The 20,298-nt window shown below is 42.5% G+C and overlaps 2 protein-coding genes across 2 annotated transcripts in view; one reads left to right on the plus strand and one right to left on the minus strand.

The window, feature by feature from the left end:
- The window catches only part of MRPS22 (mitochondrial ribosomal protein S22), a 338,889-nt gene that overhangs the window by 317,502 nt on the left and 1,089 nt on the right, over nt 1-20,298 (minus strand). Inside the window, exon 2 of the mRNA XM_030816746.1 lies at nt 4,641-4,698. The gene's annotated coding sequence lies outside the window, so the exon portion shown is untranslated. The remainder of the gene's footprint in view (nt 1-4,640; nt 4,699-20,298) is intronic.
- PRR23B (proline rich 23B) lies at nt 4,223-6,087 on the plus strand. Its single transcript, XM_004088659.3, has one exon. It carries the CDS (start codon nt 4,471-4,473, stop codon nt 5,263-5,265), a length of 795 nt encoding a protein of 264 aa, XP_004088707.2. The 5' UTR covers nt 4,223-4,470; the 3' UTR covers nt 5,266-6,087.

Genomic DNA, 20,298 nt, shown 5'->3' on the forward strand with positions numbered 1-20,298 from the left:
CAGAATTACTCAAGTAATGTTCTTGAGAAGGCAAGATGAGATTAAATCAACTGCACAAGTGGAGAGGGTGGCCTTTGCTAGGACCATGAACAATTTATCTAAGGGAACAGGAAAGAAGAGAGAATATGTAGTCCTGATGTAACTGTATAGGCAGATGTGATTATGGGAATTTTGAAAAATATCTTCGGATTGCTTCTATTGTCTCAGTGAAAAGAAAGCAAGGTGATCATTTAAAAGTAAAAATAAGAGATTAGGTATTGGAGGCTTGAGAAGAAAAGAGAAAGCAAGCAATATTCATGTGGAAGAGTGAGAGAAAATGAATGGACTAGAGCAATATAGTAAGATCACTTGGCAGCATTAGGAACCCACTGGAGGTTGGTGATCACAATTATAAAGTGAGACTAGTCAAAGAGATTCAGTGTTTTTCTCCAGACACATTCAGCCATACACGTAAGGGCACCGAGTAGGCAGATAGATTTAACCAGCAAAGCAGTAGACAGGAAAGAAAGATGAAGATATAAATATGACAATGATTATCAAGGCTGTCCGTGGAATTTAAGCTCCCAGTAAAGAGGGAAGTGAGAACCTGATGTCAGTTTCCATTAAAAGATGGTAGGATAAAAGGATTTTTCCAGAGAGAATGAAAAATGGATAGATTTGGATATTTTTTAAAACTGAGTTAGAAAGTTAGAAGGTGGTGCTGTGAGAATAAAATGCTGAAATTGTGATTATAAAGGGATTACAACTTGGGGTAATGACAAAGTCAAGGGTATGAGTCAATGAGGTAGGAAGGAGAACAAAATTGTGAACTAAGAGGCTAGGACTTCAGGGGGAAAAATCTATGAAAACATTAAAATTACCACAAATTATATCAGAAGTAGATTGGCTGGGAATAATAGTGAATCAGGTGCTAATGTCTTCAAAAACTGTGGGAGAATGACAGAGATATTTGCTACACATGTATCTGATGAATAACTGGTATACAATATTGTGAACCTGAGTTTTTTTTAAAGTAAAAAAATAGAAGATAGGAGCATTTCAAATAAGAAGACACAAGAATAGCAAATAAGCATATGAAAAAATGTTCACTTTAGCCATAAAAAAGGATGAGTTCACGTCCTTTGTAGGGACATGGATGAAGCTGGAAACCATCATTCTCAGCAAACTATCGCAAAAATAAAAAACCAAACACCGCATGTTCTCACTCATAGGTGGGAATTGAACAATGAGAACATTTGGACACAGGAAGGGGAACATCACACACCGGAGCCTGTCTAGGGGTGGGAGGAGGGGGGAGGGATAGCATTAGGAGATATACCTAATGTAAATGACGAGTTAATAGGTGCAGCACACCAACATGGCACATGTATACATATGTAACAACCTGCACGTTGTGCACATGCACCCTAGAACTTAAAGTATAATTAAAAAAAAGAAAAAATGGTTCACTTTATTGGTAATCAGAAATGCAAAATGAAATAGCATTTTACTACAATAGGTTGAAAAAGATTTAAGAATGTGGCAATAAGAAATGCTTGCAAAGATGTAGTGAAATGGAAACATACTCTGCTCACGAGAATGTAAGCAGGGAAAGCCATTTTGAAAAAAGAATGGGGAAAGGGGTATTACCTGTTAATTTGAAAGGCATACACAGTACCAATTAGTGATCTACTCCTACTTTCCTCATAAAAGTGTCAGGAAAGAGTCTTTGATTTAAAGCCAGCTATGTCTGTGCATTTGATTCCCACATCCAATACAATCTGGGTATTTGATTTTGAAAAATTTGCTTTACCAGGGAAGTGAGGATGGTTAATGCATAGAAAAAAAATACAAAGAATGAATAAGACCTACTATTTGATAACTTAAAGAGTGTAACTGGTGTGTTTGTAACTCAAAGGATAAATGCTTGAGGAGATGGATACCCCATTTTCTATAATGTGCTTATTTCACACTGCATTTCTGTATCAAAACATCTTACGTACCCCATAAATATATACCTCTACTATATACCCAAACAAATTTTTTAAATTTTTTTTTAAGAAAAATTTGCTTTACCACTGAGCCTCAGGTGTTGTGAAGATTGAAGAAGATCATTTTTTAAAATACTCAGGGTTGGCAGGGCACGGTGGCTCACGCCTGTAATCCTAGCATTTTGGGAGGCCGAGGCGGGCACATCACCTGAGGTCAGGAGTTAGAGACCAGCCTGGCCAACATGGTGAAACCCCCCTCTCTACTAAAAATACAAAAATTAGACGGGCATGGTGGTAAGTCCCTGTAATCCCAGCTACTCAGGAGGCTGAGGCAGGAAAATCACTTGAATCCGGGAGGCGGAGGTTGCAGTGAGCCGAGATTGCACCATTGCACTCCAGCCTGGGGGACAAGAGCGAGACTTCATCTCAGAAAAAAAAAAAAAAAAAAGAACAACTCAGGGATGGGCGCGGTGTAACCCCAGCACTTTAGGAGGCCGAGGCAGGCGGATCACTTGAGGTCAGGAGTTTGACACTACACTGGCCAACATGATGAAAGCTCGTCTCTACTAAAAATACAAAAATTAGCCAGGCATGGTGGCAAGTGCCTGTACTGCCAGCTACTCGGGAGGCTGAGACAGGATAATGGCTTGAACCTGGGAGGCGGAGGTTGCAGTGACCCAAGATCACGCCACTGCACTCAAACCTAGAGGACAGAGCGAGACTCCGTCTCAAAAAAAAAAAAACCTCAGGTCAGATGCAGTGGTTCACACCTGTAATCCCAGCACTTTGAGAGGCCGATGAGGGAGGATCTTTTGAGCCTAAGAGTTCGAGACCAGCCTGGGCAACATGGCAAAACCCTGCCTCTACTAAAAATACAAAAAAAAATAGCCAGTATGGTGGCGCAGGCCTGTAGTCCCAGCTACTCCAGAGGCTGAGGTGGGAGGATCACCAGAGCCTGGGAGGCCAAGACTGCAGTAAGCTGAGATTGCACCACTGCACTCTAGACTGGGAGACAGAGTCAGACTCTGTCAAAAAAAAAAAAAAAAAAAAAAAAACCATTCAAGAATCAGGGAAATATAAGTGTTCAATTTAAAAATTAATTTTATACGGCCAGGCATGGTGGCTCACACCTGTAATCTCAGCACTTTGGGAGGCCGAGGCAGGCAGATCACAAGGTCAGGAGATCGAGACCATCCTGGCTAACATGGTGAAACCCCATCTCCACTGAAAATACAAAAAAAATTACCCAGGCACGGTGGTGGGCGCCTGTAGTCCCAGCTACTCGGGAGGCTGAGGCAGGAGAATGGCGTGAACCCGGGAGGTGGAGCTTGCAGTGAGCCGAGATCGTGCCACTGCACTCCAGCCTGGGTGACAGAGCGAGACTCCATCTCAAAAAAAAAAAAAAAGAAAAGAAAAAAAGAATTTTATTAATATTGTTTTAATATGATTAATAATTTTATAACATTTTTAACTTTCAGGATGAAACTATTCGCAAATGTTTCACTTTTTTTTTTTTTTTTTTGAAACAAGATCTCGCTCTGTTGCCCAGGCTGGAGGGCAGTGGCGCCACCACGGTTCACTCCAGCTTTGACCTCCCAGGCTCCATCAATCCTACCATCTCAGCCTCCCAAATAGCTGGGACCACAGGTACGCAACACCACGCCAGGCTAATTGGTGAATTTTTAAATTTTTCATAGGGACTGAGTCTTACCATGTTGCCCAGAGTGGTCTTGAACTCCTGGGCTCAAGCGATCAGCCTTCCTCAGCCTCCCAAAGTGCTGGGATTACAAGCGTGAGCCGCGACTCCCAGCTACACTTAGAATTTTAAAATCAATTTTCCCAAGTAGAAATCTGTATTTTCTGAATACTCCTAAAATGAAATAATTTAGTAGCATTAAAGGAATTGTATGTAGCATTTGGATGGGTCGGAGAGATCTGAGTGGTCTTTTCTCTAGAATCCCTGAAATCACAAGAAAACATGAGTTCTAAAGGCGAGCCATCTTTGAAATTCTATTACAGTTGTATCATTTTTTCTGAATAAGTTACACTGATCATTCTGCCCCCTAGAGGCCTGTAAGAGTATTTCCCCAGCGTGTCTGACCAACCACAGCCACGGATACTGGACAGCACGGATACCTCCGCCTCTAGAGCGGGTCCTCCAGGGGGCGGAGCATTGCGTGAAATTTTGCGACTTCGGTTCCGCTGCCGTCATTTACAACATAATTGGCTTTGCAGTGCGCATCCGGGTCTGCATCAGGAAGGCCCAAGGTTCCAACGAGCTAGGCTGAGCCCTGTGGCCGGCGAGGCACCACCAGCAGCCTAGACTACGGTACCCCAGGACGCGCCCCTGGAGCTCCGAGGACTCGCCCCGCGTCGAGCGGTCCTGCGCCCCGCTCGCCCCAACCCGCCTCCCCTACCACCGACATCTGTTACCTCAAAGAGGACTTCACCGCCCGCGCTTCCCGCGTCCTCTGATAGGCCCAGGAGCGCCGTCGAGGCGATGAGCAGCCGGCCCCGCAGCCCCAGCGCCTGCCCTGCGCCCTGGTGGGAGCAACCAGGAGGACCCTGCCCTGCCAAGCGCCTCCGATTGGAGGAGTCGGCGGGCCCCGAACCCCGCGCGGCACCCAGCCTGGAAGACCCGGCGGGGGGCCCGGCCGTGGACGCGCTCACCTCCATAGTGGTCCTGGCCGCGGGCTGTGCCCTGCGTGTGCCCCTGGACGACATCGACCTGGTGCTGGAGCCCGCAGCAACGTCGATCCTGCGAGTGTCTCTCGGTGGACACACCCTCATCCTGATCCCCGAGGTCCTCCTGAGCTCCGTCGACGAGCGCTCAGAAGCGCAGGGCGACTCGTCTGCCGGCCTGGAAGTGGACGTTTTCCTGGGCGCTCTCAGGGAGGACGTCGTCGTCGACCTGGAATTCTGCGCATCCGTCCCAGAGTTCGCCGCCCAGGAAGAGGCCTACGAGGAGGACGCGGACCCCGAGTTCCCGGTGCTGCGGATGGACTCCCCAACCGGCTCAGCCGCTGGGCTCTACCCCTTCTCTAGAAGTATGTTCAGCCCCTGTTGGGAGGGCCCCATCCCAGAACCCTGTGCTCCGGCCCCCAACCCCAGTTCAGAGAGACGCTCTCCATGCCCCATCTTCGACCTCGAATTCCGCCTTCTGCAGCCTGTCCCCAGCTCACCTCTCCAACCTTTACCTCCCTCTCCGTGCGTGGGAAGTCCAGGTCCCCAAGCGCGCCCGCCGCTCCCGGAACGCCCTCTGTGCAAGGCCCGGAGACGCCTGTTCCAGGCATAAACCCCCACCCCCACACACAACAACCCTGGCCGCTCTCCCGGCGGCGCTCTAGGATTGCGGGAATCTCTCCTATTGAGTATCCAACAACCTGGAAATTGGGCACCGCGTGTTCGGACAATTGCTTTTTCACTGCACACTACCGATATTAGGAGATGAAGACGTCAGCAAGAAAAGGCATATTCTAGACCTCATCTTTAAATAGAAAATCTGCCCAAGGATACCAGAAAATGTGTCCAGATGTCTGGGCTTCTTTACAAGGTCGTATTCAGATCCCTTCATTCTCCCTCGTTTTGCATCAGTTGTTTCTCTCAAATTCCAGTCTTTCTTCAGCATCATACTGCCACTCCCGTTTCTCCCCAAACCAAGAAATCACTACATCTCTTACGTTGTTAATTACCTTGTATTTTTTTCCCATGAATTTTGGAAGACTTAGCCATGGCTTTTCTCAGGGTTTTTCCAACTGCTCTCCAAGGAAACTGCCAAATAGTATGCTTACTATACAAGGCTGTATGTTGTTTCTTCCTAGGAACCCCTTATCCTGCTGAAGTTTTCTTCCAGTCTTCTAATTCTAAATGAAAATGTGTGTTGAATTTTATCAGATGTTTTCAGCATGCATTGTGTAATGTATTTTTTTTACTTTGTTAATCTGGTGATTTCACCCAATGGAAAGTGTTTGCATTCCTGCTATTCCACATTATTTTATACCTTTTAAAATCTACCCTGAGTTTTTTCTCATGTAAACCAAACTTCTAACTTTTAAAATGTTAATTTATTACTGTAGTTGCCTCATATTTTTATATAGGAGATAAAAGATTACTGGTAAAGCTGATGTCAACAAGCTGGTTTTATTTTATTTAAAAACATCAATAACTATTCAGATCTACCACTATGCCTTACCAATTATTTCCTACATTTTTATTCTTACATTCCACTCCTTCATTGTAGCTTCAGTTTTCCTTTTGTTGAAGAATATCCTTTAATATTTCTTTCCACTGTGTCTTATGTGTGATAAACTATCTTGCTTCTGTAAGTCTGAGCAAGTTTTTGTGTGATAAACTTTCTTAGAATAGGCCGGGCGCGGTGGCTCACGCTTGTAATCCCAGCACTTTGGGAGGCCAAGGTGGGCGGATCATGAGGTCAGGAGATCGAGACCACGGTGAAACCCCGTCTCTACTAAAAATACAAAAAATTAGCCGGGCGTGGTGGCGGGTGCCTGTAGTCCCAGCTACTTGAAGAGGCTGAGGCAGGAGAATGGCGTGAATCCGGGAGGCGGAGCTTGCAGTGAGCCGAGATTGCGCCACTGCACTCCAGCCTGGGCGACAGAGCAAGACTCCGTCTCAAAAAAAAAAAAAAAAGAATTGACTGTAAATGTCTTAATTACACCTTCATTCTTAATTTTAAAATGATATTTTTTGTATTTTTAATAGAGACGGGGTTTCACCGTGGTCTCGATCTCCTGACCTCATGATCCGCCAGCCTCGGCCTCCCAAAGTGCTGATTAGCCGGGCGTGGTGGCGGGCGCCTGTAGTCCCAGCTACTCGGAGAGGCTGAGGCAGGAGAATGGCGTGAACCCGGGAGGCGGAGCTTGCAGTGGGCCGAGATTGCGTCACTGCACTCCAGCCTGGGCGACAGAGCGAGATTCCGTCTCAAAAAAAAAAAAAGATATTTAACTACAGTACTTTAAAGATATTAGCCTATTGTTTTGCCATTTTTTGTTGTTGCAGGATGTCTTCTGTCAATCAAGTTGTTAGTCCTTTTATATGTAATTTGGCTGTTCGTGTGTGTGTGTGTGTGTGTGTGTGTGTGTGTGTGTGTGTGCAGAGAGAGAGAGTTTGTTTTTAAGACAGGGTTCACTCTGTCGCCCAAGCTGGAGTGCAGTGGTGCAATCACGGCTCACTGAAGCTTCAACATCCCAGGCTCAAGTGTATTTTTGTAGGAATGGGGTTTCACCATGTTGCCCAGGCTAGTCTGGAACTCCTGGGCTCAAGCGATCCACCCACCTTGACCTCCCAAAGTGCTGGGATTACAGGTGTGATCCACCACATCTGGCCAATTTTAGTATATTTTTTTAAATGTTGATTTGCCTTTGGTGTTCTACAGTTTACTATAATGTGTCTAGGGGTAGACTATATTTTCATTTAGCTTGATAGAATTTAGTTAACTATCAATATTGGAAATTATTTCTTGCCTGAAATACCACAAAATCTTAAGTTTCATCTCTTGGAATATCGCCTATATCCCCATGAAATCCAATCAGATGGGAGGCCGAGGTGGGTGGATCACCTGAGGTCAGGAGTTCAAGACCAGCCTGGCCAACATGGAGAAACCCCGTCTCTACCAAAAATACAAAAATTAGCCGGGCATGGTGGCACGCACCTGTAATCCCAGCTACTTGGGAGGCTGAGGCAGGAGAATTGCTTGAACTCAGGAGGCGAAGGTTGCAGTTAGCTGAGATTGTGCCACTGTACTCCAGCCTGGGCAACAGAACAGGATCCTGTCCAAAAAAAGAAAGAAAAGAAAGAAATCCAATCAGATATATAATGGCACTGCTCAATCTCCCTGGCTCATAACATCTTAATATCTTAATATATGTGTATGTGTATGAGTGTATGTACACCTTATCAAATCCAACTTCCTGTATTTTTTTTTTTGAGATGAAGTCTCGCTTTGTCACCCAGGCTGGAGTACAGTGGCCCTATCTTGGCTCACTGCAACCTCTGCCTCCTGAGTTCAAATGATTCTCCTGCCTCAGCCTTCCAAGAAGCTGGGATTACAGGTGCTGGCCATCACACCCGGCTATTTTTTGTATTTTTGGTAGAGATGGGGTTTCACCACGTTGGCCAGGCTGGTCTTGAACTCCTGACCTCAAGTGATCCACCCACCTCGGCCTCCAAAAGTGAGCCACCATGCCCGTCCCCAACTTCCTTTATTCTTTAATCCAATTAACTACTCTGGTTGACTGCTTCCAATATTCTGTTTGTTTTGTTTTGTTTTTTGTTACTCTGTTTATACTTCTATAAGAAAGTTTTCATTTCAAAGAATTTTTTTTTCAGGATTTTTCTTCAAGATTTTTGCTTCAAAACTTTCCCACTTGGTATCATAAACTTCTAGTTTGTTCGTGGAAGGTATTCCATCATTTATGTTTTGAAAATTTTTTAACTTTAATAGCTAAATTGATTCAAGTTCCCCACAGGTAAAATCTCTCATTATTTGTTTTTAATCACATTAGATTGCCTCGTGCTTAGTAATTTTCATTAGTGGGCACACTCTGGGTGGGAATTCATCTTCTGAATCCCATATTTATAATTTTTATAGTTTCCACTTCCTAGTCTTCCCAGGACCACCATTCAGAATTGGGGCTTTGGAACTCTTGTAACTTGTCTTTCTGGAAAGTCACAGGTGTAATCAATTACACAGAGGCTCATTCCAAGTTTCAATTTGTCTTTCCTTGATCAACTACAGGCACAACCATGAAACAGTGGTTAGTGCCTCTTCAACCTTTGAACATTGGCAGTGAGCCAAATTTTAGCCCCCTCAAAGGGGCAGAAATCCCAGTTGCCATTATATAGTTTAGTCCCAGTACCATGAGTCATCAAAATATCAGCTGCTCAGTCAGAGATTGGGTTTTCTACTTCATTTCTGATCCCTGGAAGCTTGTATCTTTCTTTTGAAAGTAGATGTCTGTAGGTAATACGGTTTAATATTTCCTAGCAATGCTCTCTGCCTTCAGTAGATGGAATTCCCCTGTACTACCATCTTGCCCACAATTGCCACCACAACTCAATTATCTCTCTGTCCCCCCCCATAACAAAGCAGTTAATCAGTCACAAGACCCGACCTAATTATCTGGTCATTCTGAAGAGGAACGATTGGCCCTGCTTCCAAAACTGTGTCTTCTATTGCAAGACACTGATATCCTGCACTAGAAGTAACAAAGGTCATCCATCTTCAGCAATATGCAAACTAAACAGTCCCAAAAATCCTCTAAACAACACTCTTGAAAGTTATGGAGAAAATTATTTTAATATTTTTAAAGTCAAAGCACAGCTTACAAAATGTAAGAGAAATTCTCCAAAGCCAAAAATGATGACAAATCACGAATCCAGAGAGGTAGAATCCAGCGAGTGCTAAAGCAAAAGTTTCCTCGAGAGTACCTAACAATCCATGGTTACCTAGAGTTTTGGTTTTAATGGCCCATTTATAGGGAAAAGAAAATACAGTGGTCGCTGGGCACGGTGGCTCACGCCTGTAATCCCAACACTTTGGGAGGCCGAGGTGGGCAGATCACGAGGTCAGGAGATCGAGACCATCCTGGCTAACACGGTGAAACCCTGTCTCTACTAAAAACACAAAAAATTAGCCAGGCAAGGTGGCGGGCGCCTGTAGTCCCAGCTACTCGGGAGGCTGAGGCAGGAGAATGGCGTGAACCCGGGAGGCGGAGCTTGCAGTGAGCCAAGATTGCACCACTGCACTCCAGCCTGGGAGACAGAGCCAGATTCTGACTCAAAAAAAAGAAAAAAGAAAATGCAGTGCACAGCCCTGAAAAAAGTCCCAGCCTTGCATTTATCAGTCTTGGCTCCAAGTAGAATAAAACACAATCTGCTTTAGGGGGAAAAGCTGAGAGGTTAGTTTAAGATGTTCCCTAATAGATGGTGAGCCTAGCAAAAATTAAACAAACTCTCTCCTCACATTCTCTGAAAAGAATATACCCTAAGCCCAGGGTTAAAAATCTTCTTGGAGATATCCTAAAGGGATTCTAAGCTCATAATCCTAAATCAAAGAACACAAATGGAGAAAGGTAGGAGGTAGCAATGCCATATATTGAGAATTTTATTATTTCAATCTAGGATATGGGGGATGAAGAGATTCCCACCATCAACGAGTGTAAAAGGCATGAGTACATTAATCTTTATGATCCTATGGCAGATACAGGTGGCAAGGCTTTCAGTGCCCAAGAGAGGAAAAAACAAGGATATTTCTAAGAACATACATAGTTCTGGGCATAGTATAGTGCCCTCATTAAGGAAGCATAACAACTTTCAAAAATGATAAGTAAAAATAAAAACACATTTAAGATTATTGTAATAAGTCTACAAAACACCAAAGTCAAAGAGATTTTTTAATACGCAAAAAGAGAAGGCCACTACAATGACAAGGCAGTTAGGCAACTGGCTTCTCAGCAGCAAAAAATGAATCCAGAAGACAGTGGAATAATAGCAGCAACGTATTGGTGGGAAACAACTGTTTTGACTTGGAATTTTTCAATTAATAATGCCATCTTTTTAAAATAAGCAAAAAAAAATTATTTCACCTATATGTGAAATTCTAAAAAGTCAAACTCATAGAGGTAGAGAGTATAATGGGCTTTACCAGAGGTGGGAGGGGTGTGGGGGGAATGGGAACATGTTGGTCAGAGGGTACAAAGTTTCAGTCAGACAGGAGGAAAAAGTTTTTGAGATTTATCTTACAGCATGATGACTAGCGTAAACAATTATGTATTATATACTTCAAAATTCCTAAAAGAGACTTTAAATGTTCTCACCAAAAAAAAAAAAGGGTATGTGGATGATGGGTATGTTGATTAGCTTGATTTGATCATTCCACAATCTATACACATATTAAAACACCGCATTTTACCCCATAATTACTACAATTGTTATTTTTCAATTAAGAACTTAAAATTGTGTGTGTGTGTGTATGTACACATTTAGTTTTATTGTAACAACGCAACTTGTACACTTTTAATGTTTAAAACTGAGCATCATCTTTCCTTTCCAGTGAAACAAAAAGAAAATTTAAAAATAAATAGGAACAAAATTACAATAGAGAATGTCAATTCCAAATAAGATCCTACAGGTTCTGCTGATTCTCCTATTGAGTGGCAGGGCTCAAGTCATCATTAGGAGATAATTTATTTTAAAAGTGTCATCTTAAACTGCAAGGATATCTGTCAAATACCACAAGGCACTTAATAATCAAACTCCCAAAGATCAAGGGTAAAGAAAGAATCCTGGCCAGGTGCAGTGGCTCATATGTGTAATCTCAGCATTTTGGGAGACAGAGGCAGAAGGATCACTTGAGCCCAGCAGTTCAAGGCTGCAGTGAGCCATGAGCCATGATTGTGCCACTACACTCCAGCCTAAGTGACAAAGCAAGGCCCGGTCTAAAAAATATATGTGTATGTGTGTGTGTATGTGTGTATGTCCTAAAAGCAGGAAGAGGAAAGAAACAAATAACATATAATGTAGCTCCAACAGCAGACTTTTCAGTGGAAATATTAAAGGCTGAGATAGAGTGGCACGACAAATTTAAAGTACTGAATGAAAAAAAAAAACTTACCCTAGAATAGTATATCTGGTGAAAATATCCTTCAACCATGAAGGAGAAAGACTTTCCTAGAAAAAACAAAGCTGGCTAGGTGTGGTGGCTCACGCCTGTAATCCCAGCTCTTTGGGAGGCCAAGGCAGGTGGATCACTTGAGGTCAGGAGTTCGAGACCAGCCTGGCCAACATGTCTCTACTAAAAATACAAAAATTAGCTGGGTGTGGTGGTGGGCACCTGCAATCCCAGCTACTCAGGAGACTGAGTCAGGAGAATCCCTTGAACCTGGGAGGCAGAGGTTGCAGTGAGCTGAGACTGTGCCACTGCACTCCAGCCTGAGCAACAGAGTGAGACTCCATCTCAAAAAAAAAAAAAAGAAAGAAAAGAAAAACCAAAGCTGTGAAATTTCATCAACACCAGGCCTGTCCTACAAGAAATGCTAAAGGGAGTTCTTCAATCTGGAGGAAAAAAAAAAAAAAAAAAAAAAAAAAAAGGACGTCAATGAACAGTAAGAAATTATCTGGTAATTTCTTTTTTTTTTTTTTTTGAGATGGAGTCTCGCTCTGTCGCCCAGGCTGGAGTGCAGTGGCACCATCTCTGCTCACTGCAAGCTCTGCCTCCCAGGTTCACACCATTCTCCTGCCTCAGCCTCCCGAGTAGCTGGGACTACAGTCACGTGCCACCATACCCGGCTAATTTTTTGTATTTTTAGTAGAGACAGGGTTTCACTGTGTTAGCCAGGATGGTCTCGATCTCCTGACCTCGTGATCTGTCCACGTCGGCCTCCCAAAGTGCTGGGATTACAGGCGTGAGCCACCGCACCCAGCCCATGGTAATTTCTTATACAAAACTCACTGGCAATAGTAAGTACACAGAATATTATAACACTGTAATTGTGATGTGTAAACTATTCTTAAGTAGAAAGAATAAATGATTAATCCATCAAAAATAAAAACTATAACAACTTTTCAAGACATCAACAAAAAGATAAAATAAGAAGTCAGAAAGTGGAGGGACAATGTTAATGTAAAGTTTTTATGAGTTTTTTTTTTTTGCTTGTAAGTTTCCTTGTTGTCTGTGCAATGAGTGTTAAGTTGTCATCCATTTAAAATAATAGATTATCAGATGGTATTTGCAAGTCTCAGGGTAACCTCAAATCAAAAAACATATAACAAATAAACAAAAAATAAGAACACGAAATTAAATCATACCACCAGAGAAAATCATCTTCTCTAAAAGGAAAACAGAAAGGAAGGAAAGAAGGACAAGAAGACCACAAAACAACCAGAAACCAAATAACAAAATGGCAGGAGTAAGTCATTACTAATTAGTAATAACCTGAATGTAAATGGACTAAACATTCCAATGAAATGACACAGAGTGGCTGAATGGATATAAAACAAAATAAAATAAGACTCAATAATCTGTTGCCTACAAGAAACACACTTCACCTATAAAGATACACATAGACTAAAAATGAAGGAATGGAAAAAGATATTCCATGCCAATGGAAACCAAAGAAAGAGCAGGAGTAGCTATATTTATATCAGACAAAATATATTTCAAGACAAAAATTGTAAGAAGAGACAAAGAAAGTCACTATATAATGATAAAGGGGTCAATTCGGCAAAAGGATATGACAATTTTAAATATATATGCACTCAACAGTGGGGTACCCAGATACATAAAGCAAATATTATTAGAGCTAAAGACACAGATAAACCTCAATACAATAATATCTGGAGATTTCAACCCCCCACTTTCAGCATAGGATAGATCTTCCAGACAGAAAATCATCAAAGAAATATCGGGCTTAATCTCCACTATAGAATACATGGATCTAATAGATATTTACAGAGCATTTCATCCAAGGGCTACAGAATACATATTCCTCTCCTCAGCATGTGGATCATTCTCAAGGATAAACTGTATGTTAAGTCACAAAACAAGTCTAAACACATTCCATAAAAGTTGAAATAATACCAAGCATCTTCTCTGACCACATGGAATAAAACTAGATATCAATAACAAGAATAATTTTGGAAACTATACAAACACGTGGAAATCAAACAACATGCTCCTGAATGACTAGTAGGTCAATGAAAAAATTAAGATGGAAATTGAAAATTTTCTTCAAACAAATTATAATGGAAACACAACATACAAAAACCTATGGGATACAGCAAAAGCAGTGCTAAGAGGGAAATTCATAGCTATATGTGCATACATCAAAAAAGAACAACTTCAAATAATTAACCTAACAGTACATCTTTTTTTTTTTTTTTGAGACATAATTTTGGTGTTGTTGCCCAGGCTGGAGTGCAATGGCACAGTCTCAGCTCACTGCAACCTCTGCCTCCCAGGTTCAAGTGATTCTCCTGTCTCAGCCTCCCAAGTAGCAGGATTACAGGCACATGCCACCAGGCTCAGAAAATTTTTGTATTTTTAGTAGAGACATGGTTTCACCATGTTGGCCAGGCTGGTCTCAAACTCCTGACCTCAGGTGATCCACCCACCCCAGCCTCCCAAAGTGCTAGGATTACAGGCGTGAGCCACTGTGCCCAGCAAGTGCATCTTAAAGAACTACAAAAGCAAGAGCAAACCAAACTGAAAATTAGTAGAAGAAAGGAAATAAAAATCAGAACACAACTAAATGACATTGAAATGAAAAAAAAAAAAAGATCAACAAAATGAAAAGCTGGCTTTTAAAAAAGATAAAAGAAATTAATACACCTTTAGCCAGACTAAGAAAAAGAGAAGAACCAGCTGTCACAGTGGCTCACACCTGTAATCCCAGCACTTTGGGAGGCCGAGATGGGTGGATCACAAGGTCAGGAGATTGAGACCATCCTTGGCTAGCATGGTGAAACCCCATCTCTACTAAAAATACAAAAAATTAGCCAGGTGTGGTGGCACACACCTATAGTCCCAGCGCTACCCAGGAGGCTGAAGCAGGAGAATCACTTGAACCCAGGAGGCGGAGGTTGCAGTGAGCCGAGATCGCGCCACTGCACTCCAGCCTGGGTGACAGAGCGAGACTCCGTCTCAGAAAAAGAAAAAACAAAAAACAAAAAAGAAAAAGAAAAGAACCAAATAAATAAAATCAAAGATGAAAAAGGAGACATTACAACTGATAGTGCAGAAATTCAAAGGACCATTAGTGAGGCTATCATGAGTAACTATAGACCAATAAATTGGAAAATCCAGAGTAAATTATAAATTCCTGGATACATACAACCTACTAAGATGAAACCATGAAGAAATCCAAAATCTGAACACACCAATAACAAGTAATGACATGGAAGCCATCATAAAGTCTCCCAGTAAAAAAAAAAAAAAAAAAAAGTCTGAGAGCCAATGGCTTCACAGCTGAATTTTACCAAACATTTAAGGAATAACTAATACCAGTCCTACTCAAACTATTCCAAAGAATACAGAAGGAGAGAATACTGCCAAATGCGTTCTATGAGGCCAGTATTAACCTGATACCAAAGCCAAAGACACTTCAAAAAAAGAAAACTACAGGCCAATACCTCTGATGAATATTGATGCAAAAAATCCTCAACAAAATACTAGCAAACCAAATTCAACATTACATTTAAAAGATCATTCATCATGATCGACTAGGATTTATCCCAGGGATGCAAGGATGGTTCAACATACGCAAATCAATCAATGTAATACATCATACTAACAGAATGAAAGATAAAAACCATATCATTTCAATGCATGCTATAAAAGCATATAATAAAAGTCAACATTCCTTTATGATTAAAAACTTCTCAGAAACTGGGTATAGAAGGAACACACTTCAACACAATAAAAGCCATATGTGACAGACCCACAGCTAGTAACACAACGAATGGGGAAAAACTGAAAGCCTTTTCTCTAAGAGCTGAAACAAGATGAGGATGCCCACATTCACCACTGTTATTCATCATAATACTGGAAGTCCTAGCTAGAGCAATCAGACAACAGAAAGAAATAACAGGCATCCACATTGGAAAAGAAGAAGTCAAATTATCCTTGTTTGCAGATTATATGATCTTATGTTTGGAAAAACCTAAAGACCCCACACAAAAACTATTACTACTGATAAACAAATTCAGTAAAGTTGCAGGACACAAAATCAACATACAAATATCAGTAGCATTTCTTTTTTTATTAATTTTTTTCTTTTTTTGCACACAAAACAATAAACATTTTCTAAAAATACATAGAAACAAAAAGATGCATATCAAACATATTAGGAAGGTTGCACATGGGAAGACCGGGAACAGAAATGGGGGGTGGGAATGAAAGAAAATAAATGAGAGAGGGACTTTGTATGGATCAATGATAATAACTCAATCCTCTATGTCTTTGACAAAGAAGAAGGAGAAGGAAGAGGAAGAAAAAGAAAGTGGGATAAAGGATCAGAAAGGGAGGAAAATAGAAAAAATTAGAGTATGACTCCAGGGTAGATCTGTTTTGTTGTTGCTGGGTTGGTTGGTTGGTTTGTTTGTTGTATTTTTCATATGTTTCGCCATGTTGGCCAAGCTGGTCTTGAACTCCTAGCCTCAAGTGATCAACCCGCCTTGGCCTCCCAGAGTGCTGGGACTACAGGTGCGATCCACCACGTCCAGCCCCCACACTGCGTCCGGCCTCCGTGGTAGACCTCCCAGATGGGGCGGCCAGGCAGAGGCACTCCTCACATCCCAGACGATAGGCGGCCGGGCAGAGGCGCTCCTCACTTCCCAGAAGGGGCGGCCGGGCAGAGACGCTCCTCACTTCCCAGAAGGGGCGGCCGGGCAGAGACGCTCCTCACTTCCCGGACGGGGCGGCTGGGCAGAGACGCTCCTCACTTCTTCCCAGACGGGTCGGCTGGGCAGAGGCGCTCCTCACTTCCCAGACGGGGTGGCCGGGCAGAGGCTCCTCACTTCCCAGATGGGGCGGCCAGGCAGAGGCGCTCCTCACTTCCCAGACGGGGCGGCTGGGCAGAGGCTCCTCACATCCCAGATGCGGCGGCCGGGCAGAGGCGCTCCTCACCTCCCAGACGATGGGCGGCCGGGCAGAGGAGCTCCTCACTTCCCAGATGGGGCGGCTGGGCAGAGGCGCTCCTCACATCCCAGACGATGGGCGACCAGGCAGAGACGCTCCCCACCTCCCAGACGAGGCGGCGGCCGGGCAAAGGCTGCAATCCTAGCACCCTAGGAGGCCAAGGCAGGCGGCTGGGAGGCAGAGGCTGCAGCGAGCCGAGACCACGCCACCGCACTCCAGCCGGGGCAACACCGAGCACCCAGTGAGCGAGACTCCATCTGCAGTCCCAGCACCTCGGGAGGCCAAGGCAGGTAGACCACTCGAGGCCAGGAGTTGGAGACCAGCCTGGCCAACATGGCGAAACCCCGCCTCCACCAAAAATACCAAAACCAGCCAGGCGTGGTGGCGCGCGCCCACAATCCCAGCCACCCGGCAGACCGAGGCAGGAGAATCACGGGAGCCCGAAGCACGGAATCCACAGCACGGAGTCTACAGCGAGCTGAGACCATGGCGCTTCACTCCGGCCTGGGCAACAGAGGGAGACCGTGCGAAAGAAAGAGAGAGAGAGAGAGAGAAAAGAGAGAGAGAAAGAGAGAGAGAGAAGGAAGGAAGGAAGGAAGGAAGGAAGGAAGGAAGGAAGGAAGGAAGGAAGGAAGGAAGGGAAGGATCAGTAGCATTTCTAAATGCCAACAATGAACAATCTGAAGAAAAAATCAAAAAAGTAATCCCATTTACACTAACCACAAATAAAATTAAATACTTCGGAATTAACTGAACCAAAGAAGTGAAGCACCTCCACAATGAAAACTATAAAACATTGATGAAAGAAATTGAAGAGGGCACAAAAGAGTGGAAAGATACTCCATGTTTATGAATTGGAAGACTCAATATTGTTAAAAATGTCCATACTACCCAAAGCAATCTACAGATTCAATTCAATGCCTATCAAAATGCCAATGGCATTCTTCACAGAAATTTTTTTTTAAATCCTAAAATTTTTATGAAACAACAAAAGACCCAGAAAGCCAACGCTAACCTGAGCAAAAAGAATAAAACTGGAAGAATCACATTACCTGATTTCAAATTCTACTACAAAGCTATGGTAACCAAAACAGCATGTATTGGCATAAAAACAGACACATAGACCAATGGAACAGAATAGAGAACCCAGAAACAAATCCATACATCTACAGTGAACTCATTTTCAGCAAAGCTGCTAAGAACATACACGGGGGCCAAGAGCAGTGGCTCACACCTGTAATCCCAGCCCTTTTGGAGGCCAAGGTGAGCAAATCACTTGAGGTCAGGGGTTCAAGACCAGCCTGGCCAACATGGTGAAACCCCATTTCTACTAAAAATACAAAAACTAGCCAGGCATGGCTATAATCTCACATGCCTATAATCTCAACTACTCAGGAGGCTGAGGCATGAGAATCACTTGAACCCAGGACCCAGAGGTTGCAGTGAGCCAAGATCACACCACTGCACCACTGCACTCCAGGCTGAGCAAAAGAGCAAGACTGCATCTCAAAAAAAAAAAAAAAGAAAAAAAGAAAAAACACAATAGATGAAATAGAACAGCAGAAAAATATGGCAAACACATTATATCTCTTTTTTAATAATAATTTTTTAAATTGTTCAAGGAATCTGCCCACCTTGACCACCCAAAGTGCTAGGATTGCACGTGTGAGCCACCACCCCTGGCCAACACATTATATCTCTACTCAATGTTGCTAATGACAAGATCTAATGCCTTTTTATGGTTGAATAGTACTCCATTGTGTATATGTACCACATTTTCTCTATCCGTTCCTCTGTTGACGGATACTTAGGTTGCTTCCAAATCTTGGCTAATTGTGAATAATACTCCAACAAACATGGGAGAGAAGATATCTCTTCAATATCCTGATTTTCAATTGATGGAGCTGGGAAAATTGGACATCCATACGCATAAGACTGAAACTAGACCCCTATCTCTCACCATATACAAAAATCAATAAAAATGAATTAAATATATAAATTTAAGACCTCAAAATATGGGCGGGTGCAGTGGCTCATGCTTGTAATCCCAGCAGAGGATTTGGGAGGCCAAGGCGGGTGGATCACCTGAGGTCAGAAGTTCGAGGTCAGCCTGGCCAACATGGTGAAACCCCATCTCTACTAAAAACACACAAAAAAAATTAGCCAGGCATGGTGGCAGACGCCTGTAATCCCAGCTGCTCGGGAGGCTGAGGCAGGAGAATCACTTGAACCCCTGAGGCGGAGGTTGCAGTGAGCCGAGATCATGCCATTGCACTCTAGCCTGGGCAACAAGGGCAAAACTCCGTCAAAAAAAAAAAAAAAACCCTCAAAATATAAAACTACTATAACAAAACATTGGGGAACTCTCCAGGACTTTGATCTGGGTAAAGATTTCTTGAGTAATAATCCACAAGCACAGGTAACTAAAGCAAAAGTGGATAAATGGGATCACATCAAGTTAAAAAGCTTCTACACAGCAAAGGAAACATCAGCAAACTGAAGAGAATGAAAGAAATTATCTGCAAACTACTCATCTGACAAGGGATTCATAGCCAGAATACATAAGAAGCTCAAACAACTCTACAGGAAAAAAATCTAATAATCCAATATAAAAATGGGCAAAATAACTGAATAAATATTTCTCAAAAGAAGACATACAAATAGCAAACAGCTATGTGAAAAGGTGCTCAACATCACTGATCATCAGACAAATGCAAATCAAAACTACAATGAGATATCATCTTACCCCAGTTAAAATGGCTTTTATCCAAAAGACAGGAAATAATAAATGCTGGCAAGGATGTGGAGTAAAGGGAACCCTCGTACACTGTTGGTGGGAATGTAAACTCGTAAAAACCACTACGGAGAACAGTTTGGAGGTTCTGCAAAAATCTAAAAATAGAGCTACCACATGATCCAGCAATCTCACTGCCACGTACATAATCAAAAGAAAGAAAAGCAGAATATTGAAGACATATCTGTTCTCCCATGTTTATTGGAGTTTTATTCACTATAGCCAAGATTTGGAAGCAACCTAACTATCCATCAACAGATGAATGGATAAAGAAAATGTGGTACATATACACAATGGAGCACTATTCAGCCATAAAAAAGAATGAGATCCTGTCATTAGCAACAACATGGATGGAACTGGAGGTCATTATGTTAAGTGGAATAACTCAGGCACAAAAAAACAAACTTCTCATGTTCTCACTTATTTATAGCAGCTAAAAATTAAAACAATTGAACACATGGAGAGAGTAGAAGGATGGTTACCAGAAGCTGGGAAGGGTAGTGAGGGTGGGGGCAAATAGAAATGGTTAATAGGTACAAAAAAAAATAGAAAAAATGAATTAAAATCTAGTATTCAATAGCGGAACCGGGTGACTATAGTCAATAATAATTTAATTGTACAATTTAAAATAAAGAGTATAATTGGATTGTTTGTAACACAAAGGATAAATGCTTGAGAGGATGGATACCCCATTTACCACGATGTGATTACTATGTATTGCAGGCCTGTATCAAAGTATCTCATATAACCCATAAATATATATACCTACTATATACCCACAAAAATTAAAGTTCACTTATCAAAGCAAAATTTTCATTTCTAATTTCTATCACAAATGAAAGAACTTTTTAGAACCACGTAGGAAGGGTGGGGAAAGA

Source organism: Nomascus leucogenys, chromosome 8 (genome assembly GCF_006542625.1).
Source record: "Nomascus leucogenys isolate Asia chromosome 8, Asia_NLE_v1, whole genome shotgun sequence".
In the NCBI taxonomy this organism is placed as follows: Eukaryota; Metazoa; Chordata; class Mammalia; order Primates; family Hylobatidae; genus Nomascus; species Nomascus leucogenys.